This window comes from Leptopilina boulardi, unplaced genomic scaffold (genome assembly GCF_019393585.1).
Source record: "Leptopilina boulardi isolate dan_hultmark-lab unplaced genomic scaffold, ZJU_Lbou_2.1 LbouV2_224, whole genome shotgun sequence".
NCBI classification, from domain to species: Eukaryota; Metazoa; Arthropoda; class Insecta; order Hymenoptera; family Figitidae; genus Leptopilina; species Leptopilina boulardi.
In genome coordinates, this window is record NW_026137779.1 from 1,074,465 (window position 1) to 1,087,249 (window position 12,785).

At 27.7% G+C, this 12,785-nt stretch overlaps 1 protein-coding gene across 3 annotated transcripts in view; it reads left to right on the forward strand.

The window, feature by feature from the left end:
* LOC127279898 (transcription initiation factor TFIID subunit 7) overlaps positions 1-12,785 on the forward strand; it is a 203,819-nt gene that overhangs the window by 173,740 nt on the left and 17,294 nt on the right. For all 3 annotated transcript variants that reach the window (XM_051302555.1, XM_051302556.1, XM_051302554.1), the window contains one exon: positions 2,710-2,879. In XM_051302555.1, the coding sequence (XP_051158512.1) occupies positions 2,710-2,879 (170 nt within the window). The remainder of the gene's footprint in view (positions 1-2,709; positions 2,880-12,785) is intronic.

The following is a 12,785-nucleotide window of genomic DNA, read 5'->3' on the forward strand; positions in this document are numbered from 1 at the left end:
TATCCTATGTAAATTGTATAAACAAATAAATTTTTTAAATTTTTATTTTTTTCTTAATAATTGATATTTCTTCTTTCAGAAAGTACAATTAATAATATTATTTTAATTATTTAAATATTAATTAATTATTTTTTTCTAGAGGTCTGCATTTCTGTGGATAAACGTCCTTAATGAAAAAAGTTTCCCCATGACGCACAACTAATACTGATGTTTTAACCAATTTAGCATTTATACTTGCTAAATTACACTATCGTCGGAAGTTGTGCGACCTCTGCTTTTTTGATGACTATAAAACGGTTCAAATCTTCAAAAATATTAAAACTAAAAATTTTTCTTTTTTATTTCATAAAAGCTAATAAAATAATACTATTTTTTTTATTTCTGTTGCAAAAATTAATATTTTTTAACGTTCTCGGGCTTATTGGAATCGTATTTTGTTATACAATTCAAACTATTTAAAACAAATTATGTCCACATTCTTCCCTAGCGTATGCAAACCGTGAAAGTTGGCTCAAAAAAAGTCAAAAAATTAAAGTTGCATTTTACAACAAAATGTAATGTTTAAAAATCAAGTAAATAGATTATCTTAAGCTCCTCTGATTTATGTAAATAAATTTGAGATTTACACATTTTACTGATCATTTTCTGTTATTTAAAGGGGGAGGGGTATGGTATTTAATTTTTTTTTATTTTTTCAATTGAATGTATAATATTTCAAGAATATTGTGTAAAAATTTCAAGCCGATCAAAGAAAAATTAAATATAATAAACAGGTTATATTTCGATTAATTCAATTAATTCAAAATCTACCGATGTTGCGGTAATTTACGTACATAATAAACAAAAGAAAAATATAAAATTTAATGTATAACATTGTTTGTTAAAAATATGTTAATTTTTTAATATCTTATGATATGTAAACATTAGTTTTCATTTTATTTGAAGAATAAAATCTGTTACTTTATTAATTTACCTATTTCCTTAATTAATTAATCGGCATAATATATTTTCATTTTTAATTTTTGAAAAATTTATTTTTTAATACAAAAAATACCTTTTTTTAAAACGGCTCGACGAATTTCGCTGTACAATTACTTTACAATTATTTATTTATAATTTTTTATAATTTTGCGTAAATATTGTTACTTTTATTTTCGTTTCATTCAATAATATGTTCTCATTCACATTAAAAAAAATTAATGAATATTACTTAAAAAAGTTAAAATACAGTAAGAAAAGTTGTAAATAAAATAGGTGGTAATCTGGGTTACTGTGCCGCAAAGGGTTAACAAAAAAAATTTTTTTTTTTTTTATTTAGATGATTCTGTTGCGAGTTACGTTGTACACCGCAAATCCATTTTTTACGAGGCGCCTGAAGAGATTTACTGCCACTCGTTCAATTTGCAATATTTTTCTATGAGAATTTAGGAACATATATTTAAAATATTGTATTAATATGTGGATATTAAGTTAATAAAGTAACACACTTTATATCACCGAAAAAAATTATTAAAAAAGCCAAAGAAATAAAAAAGTTGTAAAAATATTGAAAATTGGGTTTGTCTTAGATATCCAATTGAAAAATTAACATACTCTCATTGTCAAGGTGTCATTTCTTTCAGAATTTTATTAGCTTTTAGAAAATAAAAAGGAACAAATTTTAGTTTTAATAATTTTGAAGATTTAAACCGTTTTATAGTCATCAAAAAAGCAGTGGTCGCACAATTTCCGACGATAGCGTAATACAACTACACTTTATTTAACAGAAAATATTAATAATTAGTGAATTTATTGTAAAATATGTGAAGGCTTTCCCATAAAGATTCTGTGATTCTCTGTGTAAAATTGGCGCTTTAATGATGTGAAAACAAAAATCAATTATGAAATTAGTTTCTGCCGTAATGAATCTACTTGAGGGAGTTAATTATTGCTCTTGCAAAAGTATAACTAAGTTTTGTTTTGATTTTTATGAAATAATTCAGTTTCATTAAAAAGCTTCCCCATGATGCACAAAACTGGGGACAAAAATTAAGATCGATAAAAAGATAAAAAAAATAAATTTTTTTAACAACAAAGTATTTATTTTTGTCTCGTAAATGACACTGGGGACAGGCTTCTCCATAACAGTTTGGCTCTTTAATTTGCATTTTAAAAATAATATATAATTTTATATATTAAAGTGACTATAGGCTTTTGTTTGTAAACACTAAAGTTAATTTTAGTACAATTTATTTCTTAAAAAACACAAGAGACATGCAATTGTACGCTTCGTGGAGAATCAAGACTATTAACAAACATTGGATTTTAATTCTGACACTTTTAAATTGAATACACGCCAACTTCAGAAAGAATTTATGCATGATTAGAAATCGAATTGATTAATATTCAACTGTTTCAAAGTAAAAATACTACCATTAAAGTTTAAAAATATACAAAAATCGAGTTTATTCGAAAATCCCTCTACCGATTTTTTTTATCTTAGGTTCAAATTACTAAGTAAATAATTTGCAATTGATATCTGAAAAGAGCTAAGATGGGCCAGTACTTTTGGGTTAAAGTTAATCTAACCGTGATTTATAAACAGGGTATTCCATATGATCATTGTAAGTTTATTTCGAAATTTGACCACAACGGGTTGAAGTATGTTCTTATAATTGTACTAATTTGTACTCTTCATGTACTTATTATAATAATTATTATTTGAATTAGACTCATTACAAGCACGTTTGGAACAGCTTCATGCGGAGCTAGCAGTACTACGTGAGCGTCGTTTGCAGCAAGAATTTGAAATTACAAGCATTGAAAATGTAAAACTGAGGCAAAGATTTCAAGAAATTTTGGATAATTTATTGTCTCAGGAAATGCAGAAATTACAAGAGGTATGTTTTTTAAAATTCGAACTTTTTCTCTTTTTAATTGTATTTATGTTTATGTTTACACTATTGAAAAAAGTACGTCATAAAATACGTACTGAAGTACGTCATTAGGGACGTAGGATGATCCGCGCACAAATTTGAATTCGGACACCATAAGTTTCGGATAAGGTTGCCTTATTATTATAAGGGACCGTGTAAGGAAAACTGATGCAGACCCTATACTATTTGTCCCGTTGTAAATTGTCCGTTCCCTATTAAGGTATTGGATCCGGAAATATATTATAGCCTTATTTATATCCTCAATATCCTCCTTATTTATTATATTATTTATACATCTGCAATTATATTAAAATTATAAAAAAATTGCGGATCTAATATGGCAGGTAAATTTATTAAAAATTCAAGTATTTCACTTGAAATTCATTACTTAGAGGTTATTGTGGTCGCTGATTATAAATCTGATGTCAACGAACCAAAAAAATTAAGTAACGAGTTTCAATTGTATTCGATGTATTGTAAAAAATTAATTTACCATTGTAATGATAGTAAATTTATACTCACGAATTACGCTCGCCAGAGCCAGGTTTCTTTATTACAAAATTTGTCCGAGAGAGATCCTTAGTTTTAACCTTTATGGAACTGACGAGGTACCCGGGTACCTTTTGCATTTTCAAATCGGTTTTTTTCGTAATTTTTAAAATCGTACCGACCTAAGATTTTTGACATCTCAAATTCATCCATATAAAGTGTTTTAATATTATTTATAATGTACCTTTTATATTTATTTATTCGGAAATAATAAACTAAGTTTCTTCACCCTTAAAAGGTGGACAAGGTACCCGCGTACCTCTGTACATTTCATGCAGATAAATGTAGAAATTTCTATTAAAAAATTATGAAAAATTACATTAAAATTTTTTTTAAAATTTATATAGTAATGCACATAATTTTTTTTATAAAATATGTAATTTAGTTACTATAGTTAAATAATAATATTCTTAAAAAAACGTCAGTTTTTAACTTAAAAAATACCATAAAAATGAACTTTAAATAGAATTAATTTGTATTAAAAATGAATTTTTAATAATAAAAAATAAATTTCTTATATTTTTATATTTGTTTTCAAAAATAATCTGCCTAAATATGTACCTGTTTTGCAATCTAGCAAATATTATATACACGGATACTATTCAATGAAAGATTAAGGAAATTGTGAATATATACAAAATACTTATACGTAATGGACAGTTTTTTAATAATCAACTAATAATGATAATTTTTTATTAGCAAAAAGAAACTCTTATTTTAAAATGAATCTTAAAATCAGCGCTAGTAGTTGTAATGGAAATTGCATTGAGTAAATTTAGCAAAGCTGCCTTAAGGGGGGCGCCTACTTTATAGAAAGTCAAAAAATGTGTAAACAGGAATTTTTTTCTCAAAGGCATTGAAATATATTGATACGGTTTTTTGTGGATGTTTTCTTATATATTTAAACCTTCAAAATATAATTTTTTTATTTAAAAAAAATAAAATTTAATAATAAAATAAACGTTATATACTCGCTGCTGAAATTTTCCCATTGCGTCCAATCTAGGGTCCACAATTCTTATCAAAAACAAAAAAACAACATTTTTTCTTCAATCGTACATTAGTGCCTTCTGTATGAATAAAAATTTTTTTTTACAGTCGAATTTAAAATTTTTGTTTAAGAAAAAATCAGTTTTTTTTGTCGAAAGTTAAAATTGTTTTTTTAAAGTCATGTAAAATTTTCAATTTTCAGTTTCTATCGAAATCTTTTAATTCATATAGAAGGTAATAATGTACGAACAAAGAAAAAATTTTGTTTTTGATAAGAATTGTGGACCCTAGTTTGGGAAAATGCAATGGGAAAATTTATTTATTTATATATTTATTTATTTGAATACAAAATCTTCAATAAATTAAACATAGGTACCCGAGTGCCTCGTCCGCCTATAGAAGATGTTTTTTTCCTCAGTCCCATAAAGGTTAAGTGGGAAAGTGAAGTCAGAGAAACACAGGCTTAACGTAACAAAAAAATAGTTTATTTAAAAGTCTTAATGTTAAAGGGATTTCTCCAAAATTTTAATGATAAGTAAACGTGTCGTTTGATGACAAAAAATAGTAAATTGAACATCTTTCGTTGTCTCGACAATATAATATAAAATAAAAGAAACTAAACTTGATTCTTTATATAAAAATAAAGCAAAAGTATTTTTGTCGTTTCGACCGTTCATACAAGAATACTGGAAAGTTTATAGAATCAGAACAGGACTGGAACCCCTGACCTTCGACTCAAAATTGCCCGTCAGTCCACCTTCCGCCCTAGTCCTCCTGATCCATTGTCTCGTTTCGCTGTGAAGTGTTTCATGGTGAAAATCAATCCCCAAATATAGTGCGCGCACTACGCCTTACCCTAGATTACCGATAGGGTAAAATCAAGGTATGGTATCCAAAGTAAGGGTAAGAATTGCACCTCTTATTTAAAACAGGGAACAGCGTACCAAAATCTGGTACGCTGTACAGTGACTTTGTACCTCCATACAAAGTCTTACCCATTGGCGCTAATCCGGAAAATGAACGTTGTAAGTTACATTTACTTTTACCAAGGAAGCACCCTGTGGTAAAAGATCTTGTAATTTTAGTTTTCCAGATACAAGAACTGAAAAGTGCGCAAGAACTCACCCTCTTAGGATCTGGAAGTACCCAGTGTCGAAACAGGATGGTTCTTTATTATTTTACAAATTCTTGAGAAGTACCTCATTGAATTTGTAAAAAGAATAATTAAGGGTGGTTTTATGCATTTCTTTAAGGAATGGAGGCACCAGGACCAGGTCACATATTTTGAAATGTAGGCGAGAGCTTCATGAAGCAATGAAATCCGAACGATTTTTTGAAAAAAAGTCCGTCATATTGAATCTGACATTTTGAGTTTTAAAAAACTGACACAGAATTCATAATTAGCGACCCTAACAACCCCGGACTAACAAGTTTCAAGTCTATTTTATGCTTTTTGATTAGTAAAAATGTTGTATTTTGATAATGGACCAAAAAATCAAAATGCCGAATATTTTAAAAATTTGACCTATATGTAAATATATATATGGGGTAAACTTCCTATATCGAACTAAGTGAAAAAAAACGTTGATCGGATCGGGCTGTAACTTGCACATAGTCTAGCCCTAGGGGTGAGTAATTTAACCACGAAGTATTGTTCGGTTTTTTCAAAAACTGTCGGAGAGAGAGGGGGTTGAATTTTTTTGAAAACTTTAAACAGTGAATTTTTGAAGACTTGTAACTTTTAAACAGAAAGAAGAAGAAAAATTTGTTCCATATGTTTTCGAAAGGTTTTTTCCTGCTCTTTCAAATGGTGCAAAACTTTTTTTTAAAAAATTCAAATTTTGACCCTTTTTTTTGAAAATTAAACATTTTTTTGAAAAACTGATTTTTTCTTAAACAAAAATGTTAAATTCGACTTTAAAAAAAATTTTTTATTCATACAGAAGGCACTAATGTACGATTGAAGAAAAAATGTTGTTTTTTTGTTTTTGATAAGAATTGTGGACCCTAGATTCGACGCAATGGGAAAATTTCAGCAGCGAGTATATGACGTTTATTTTATTATTAAATTTTATTTTTTTTAAATAAAAAAATTATATTTTGAAGGTTTAAATATATAAGAAAACATCCACAAAAAACCGTATCAATATATTTCAATGCGTTTAAGAAAAAAATTCCTGTTTACACATTTTTTGACTTTCTATAAAGTAGGCGCCCCCCTTAAGGCAGCTTTGCTAAATTTACTCAATGCAATTTCCATTACAACTACTAGCGCTGATTTTAAGATTCATTTTAAAATAAGAGTTTCTTTTTGCTAATAAAAAATTATCATTATTAGTTGATTATTAAAAAACTGTCCATTACGTATAAGTATTTTGTATATATTCACAATTTCCTTAATCTTTCATTGAATAGTATCCGTGTATATAATATTTGCTAGATTGCAAAATAGGTACATATTTAGGCAGATTATTTATGAAATCAAATATAAACAAGGAGGGGGTCCTTTATGTTTATTTCATAAACATTATGCTTCCTCTTTTTGTGAAGCAAAAAATTCGCTTCCTCGTGAAGGAAGCAATGAATTTGTCCAATTCAATTGATTGATTTAAAAAATTTCGAGTTAAAAATGTTTTAAATTAATTAAATTTTTTGAAAAATAAAGAAAATTTTAATTAATTTTGAGTGTAACATAAACTTTATATATACGAATCGATTCGTTTTAATGCAAGGAATACAATTATTTTATTCATCAACTTGAATTTTAAAAAAACACAAAATTTTTTAGCTAAAATATGAATTTTCGATTTTTCAATTTTTATTAATTCTCAAATTTTAAATCAAATCTATACTTTATATATACCAACCAATTCGTTTCAATGCAGGGAATAAAATTATTTCATATATAAACATGAATTTAAATAAACACATCATTTTTTAGCTAAAATGAGAATTTTTGATTTTTTAACTTTCATTAATTCTTTAAATTTCAATCAAATCTATACTTTATATATATCAATCGATTCATCTTGACATAAAGAAGACGATTATATTATATATTACCTTAAATTTTTCGATTTAAAAATTTTTTCAATTAAAAAAAAATTTTTGGAAAAAAGACGATAAAATTTTTTTTTTGGGGTATTTTTAAAAATCCTCTCGTCATTTTTGAGAGATTAATGTGTTAAATAAGCCTACCAAATTTTACCCAAATCCATTAAAACCTGTTAAAGATATCGTGTTCACAAAAACTATCCACACACACATACACACACACACACACACACATATACACACACACATACATACATCCGGACAATTGATCAGGATCTCATATAACATGTTTCTATATAGAGGAAAATTTGTTTTCACCATTTTTAAAAAGTTTATAAACGAAAGGACTACATAGCTTCCTCCACGAGGAAGCAAAATGTAAGAAATTTTTAAGTTAAAAACTGATGATTTTTTATGAATATTATTATTTAACTTAGTTTATTATTTCCGAATAAATAAATATAAAAGGTACATTATAAATAATATTAAAACACTTTATATGGATGAATTTGAGATGTCAAAAAACCTTAGGTCGGTACGATTTTAAAAATGTTATAGTTAAACTGAAATAACTAGAAAGTTTCACTTTAGAAAGAAAGTATAATTTTATTATTCGGATTTTATATTTAAAATAGTTACAATAAGTTCAAATAAAAGGATGTCACTCCACATTTAGGGGGATTCCACACTAAGTGCATGCTACAACGAATGCATTGCGTCGCCACATAGGCAGAACCGACTTTCTAATACTCCGTAAAACTATATCTCGAGCCACTGCTCACTATCATCTGTTTTCGTCTCGCTACACATACATTTACTATTCAAGCTCAGTCACGGCACTCACACATTGTAGACTCCTCACTTACAATAATATTACAACAAAAATTACGAAAATAACCAATTTGAAAATGCAAAAGGTACCCGGGTACCTCGTCAGTCCCATAAAGGTTAATATCATTACATAAAAAAATTTATTTTTTTTCAGAAAATTATTTATACGCCCTTTTACTGTCACTGACTTTTTCCAGAAACATGGGGTAAAGTCGGCGATCATTTGAAAAGTAGTCATTGACAAACCAAAATTGTTAGTTTAATTAAGTAAAGTCAATTTTTGGAAGTAGTGGATGTAAAAAAGTCAAAATGAACATCTAATAACGATTAAATAAATATTTAATAGCATTTTGCATTATATGAATGTCTAACCTCCAATACATTGAGGTTAAAATTCATTTTTCATATTTTTTGGTAAAATTATACAAATAATACTTTTTGCGTTCTAATTTGAAACGAACATTTCTTTTTTCACACTTTGTAGAACAGAAACAAGTAGAAAAGTAAAGAAATGTAATTTTGGTTAGTTTTTTTACTGTGGCCGACTATTCCCCCGAATTCAATAATATTTGTAAATGAATGGTTTTTTAAATTCTTGTTTATTTTATCACAATTTATCTGTTTGGTAAATCATATCAGGGATGTTTAAAATACCTTGTTCAACCAGATTTGTCAGAAAAAATTTAAATAGAGCTCTAGAATCATGTTTTTAAAAGTATGTAGTGAAAATGTAAAATGAACATGCGTATAAAAATACATATTTGACTAAAATTATCCACTGAATATGAACGAAACAAATTTCAAAGTAATATTTGACGTTCGTACAAACCAAAGTAATCATAATTAAAAGATTTGTTTTCTTAGAAAAGATAAAAAGAAATTTTTTAAAATAATTTGTAATAATCGTCGACTTTTCTCCTAACTTCGACTTTATTCCATTTTACGGCAATTAGTAATAATAATTATTTAAATAATTAATAACATCTGAAGATAAACAGTTAATTCTTTTTTTATTTGAAAGATCATTTAATTATGTGTCAAACATTAAACAATTAAACATTAACAATTGATTATTGAAAATCTGTTCCTGCACCTCTTACGACACAACTTGGCAAAGGCTTCTTACCTACTCAGCATGGTATTTTTCAGTATTTCCTTAAATAATATTTTGCAATTAATTTTCGATTGTTAGTAATACTTAATATTTTTTTTGACACAAAATAACGTCCGATAACAAGTTTAAACTTGCTTCCTCGTGGAGAAAGCAATGAATTTTTCCAATTCAACTGATTGATTTAAAACATTTCGTGTTGAAAAATTAATTAAATTTTTTAAATAATTAAAAATCCAGAAAATTATAATTAATTTTGGATGTAACATATACTTTATATATACGAATCGATTCGTTTCAATGCAAGGAATACATAAAATAATTATTTTATGTATTAACTTGAATATAAATAATCACAAAATTTTTTAGCTAAAATATCAATTTTTAATTTTCATTAATTCTTAAAATTTAAATCAAATCTATATTTTGTATATGTGGCACTCCGCGTGAAGTAATCGGGGTCGTAATTTGAAATGTTAACAGTTTGCACAAACTGAAGTCCTATTAGATACAATTACAAATACCAAATATTATTAATTTATTTAAACAAATGTAAAAACTAGAGCGGGTCAAAGTTTGGACTTTTTGTCTCGCATGGCATATTTAAAAAAATTATAATTCCTATAAAACAAAACGTAAAAATGTTTGCAATATATGAATTTTGTAGCTCTTTTTACTAGTGGCGAATAGAGATAGTATTTTGAATCGTAAATAACAATATACAAAAGTATATATTCCATCACTTCCCCTCGAGACAAATACTAAATTTTTCTCCTTAATTTACATTACTTAACAGTCCAATAGCTTTGATACATTTTTCGTGTTTTGATTTTACTAAACTTTTTGTAAATACGTCGGCTAACATATCACTTGATTGAACATGATTTAAATTTATCTGTCCCGTTTCAACAATTTCTCGGATGAAATGGTAGCGCACGTCAATGTGCTTGGTTCGCACATGGTGAACTGGATTTCCGGCTAGTTTCTGAGCACTCATATTGTCCACACACAATTTTATGGAATTTGCATTTGAAACACCGAGTTCTAACAGAAAACGTCGTAGATGCACTACTTCTTTGGCCGCCTCGGCCATTGCCATGTACTCGGCCTCTGTCGTTGAAAGGGCAACCGTTCGCTGCTTCTTGGAGTCCCAGGTAATGGCGCCTCCGCCCAACAAGAAAACGAATCCAGAAAATGAACGTCGATCACAGGCAGAGCTCGCCCAATCTGCATCCACATAGCCCACAATGTCACATTTTTCACGTGCGTAGAAAATTCCAAATTGTTTGGTACCTTTTAAGTACCGTAATACTCTTTTGGCAGCATTCCAATGGTTCTTGTTGAAACAATCATTAAATTGACCTAACAGGCTTGCTGCGTGCGAAATGTCAGGTCGAGTTGATACCGCCAGGTATAGAAGGCATCCAACCAATTCCCTGTAGGGAGGTTTTTCTCCATCGGAGTCCTTCCATGCGCTGTCCTTCACAAGTTTCGTTCCAGCATCCAGCGGAGTTGAATTCGTCCATCACTTGACTCTTCAGACTGAGAAATTTTATTTCGCACCATCCAGAGGAGTCGTCGATAAATGTGACGAAATACAATTTTCTTCCCAGGGACGACACACGCATTGGACCACAGAGATCCGAGTGGATTAAATCTCCTACGGCCGAGACTCTCGTGGAAGACTTTGGAAATGGAAGACGAGTCATCTTCCCCTGAAGACAGGTAGTGCACTGGATATTCTCGTTGATGTCGTTGACCTTGATGCCACGAAGTGTTCTCGTTTTTATGGCCTCGCGTAGTGTCTGCACATTGAGGTGTCCCATGCGAACGTGCCAATCATGTAGACAATAAGAAAAGATCTGTATCGTGTTAGAGACAACAAGTGACTGACTTAGGAGCTAGAAAGAAGTGTACAAAGAGACCTCTAGTGGCGAATAGAGATAGTATTTTGAATCGTAAATAACAATATACAAAAGTATATATTCCATCAATAATTAATGGTGATAATAATTAATATTAAAGTAATTATACCTAATTATAATCACTATTAGTAAAAAAAGATATTTTTTAAAATCATAAGATTATTATAATGTAGTAAATAGACGATTGTTATTATAATAATTAGTAACTGAAAAATTTTAAACTTTTTTTTATAAAAGTCGTAATAAAAATTTATTTTTTAACATTTAAACATATAATTAAATTACACAAAAAAAACAAATTTATTGTTTAAAATAATTGATTACTTGTTTATTATAATGAAAGTGTTTATTTGTATTGAATAATAAATATTATTTTAAGCGAATTAAATTGTATTTCTTTCAAATACGGAAATTATTGGCTCAAATACAATTTATTTTATTCTAACAACAATTATTTTGTTTAAATAAATAAGTATATATTTAGTAATAGACAAGTAAGTGATTATTTGAAAAAAATAAATTTTTTAGTGTATATATTATTAAACCCGTTTCCTCACCACCTTGGAGGTAGAGTTTGTGGCGCGTTTTTTTTCTCTTTGAGGACTAATTGAAGTTGCATGCGGTTTGTGAAATTGAATATATTATTTAATGAAAATAGCATAAGTTGTAAAATTAGTAGATAAAAAACATGATTATTTTTAAGTGAAAAATAAATTAGTCCTTAAAGATTGCACTATCCAAAGCAAACTTCTAAAAATTATGTTAGAGAAATATTGGCTGTGAAAAGTACATAGTTATTGTGGTATCCCCAAAACCTGAAAAATTGTATCTTTTAAATGTTTTCAAGACTAGAAAAAATAAAAAATGTCATTAAAGTGTATGTCTTAAAACAAGATACACATTTTTACAGTGCTTCAGGCCTAATCCACCATACAGAAATACAAAAGTCTTAATTTTTAGAAAAAATTAAATAAATAGTGTATAGTAATAAATAAGTAATGTAATGAATTAATGTGCATGATATTAAATTAAATTTAATATAATTAAATGAATTAAACTTTTTCTTAAAATACAGATTTCTGTATTACTGTATATATTATTTTTAAAATTAAAAAACGTTTTACGTATATTTCTTAAAATCCTTTAAAGAAATAAATTATATAAAGGCAGAAAACATCTGCAAAACATACACTTAAACTATTAAACTCTTAAATCTATAAAATATATTTTCTTTGGTGCTCTGCTGAAATAAAAAATGTTATTTTTCAAAAATTAATTTTTTTCTCCTTCTACTGTCCATGTGTGCATGTCCACAATCGAATCTCTGAAACAGAAGAAATTATTCTTAAATTTATTTTTCTAATTTCAAATAGTTTGTCACCAGACAAAAGAAATTAGAGAAGAAACCTA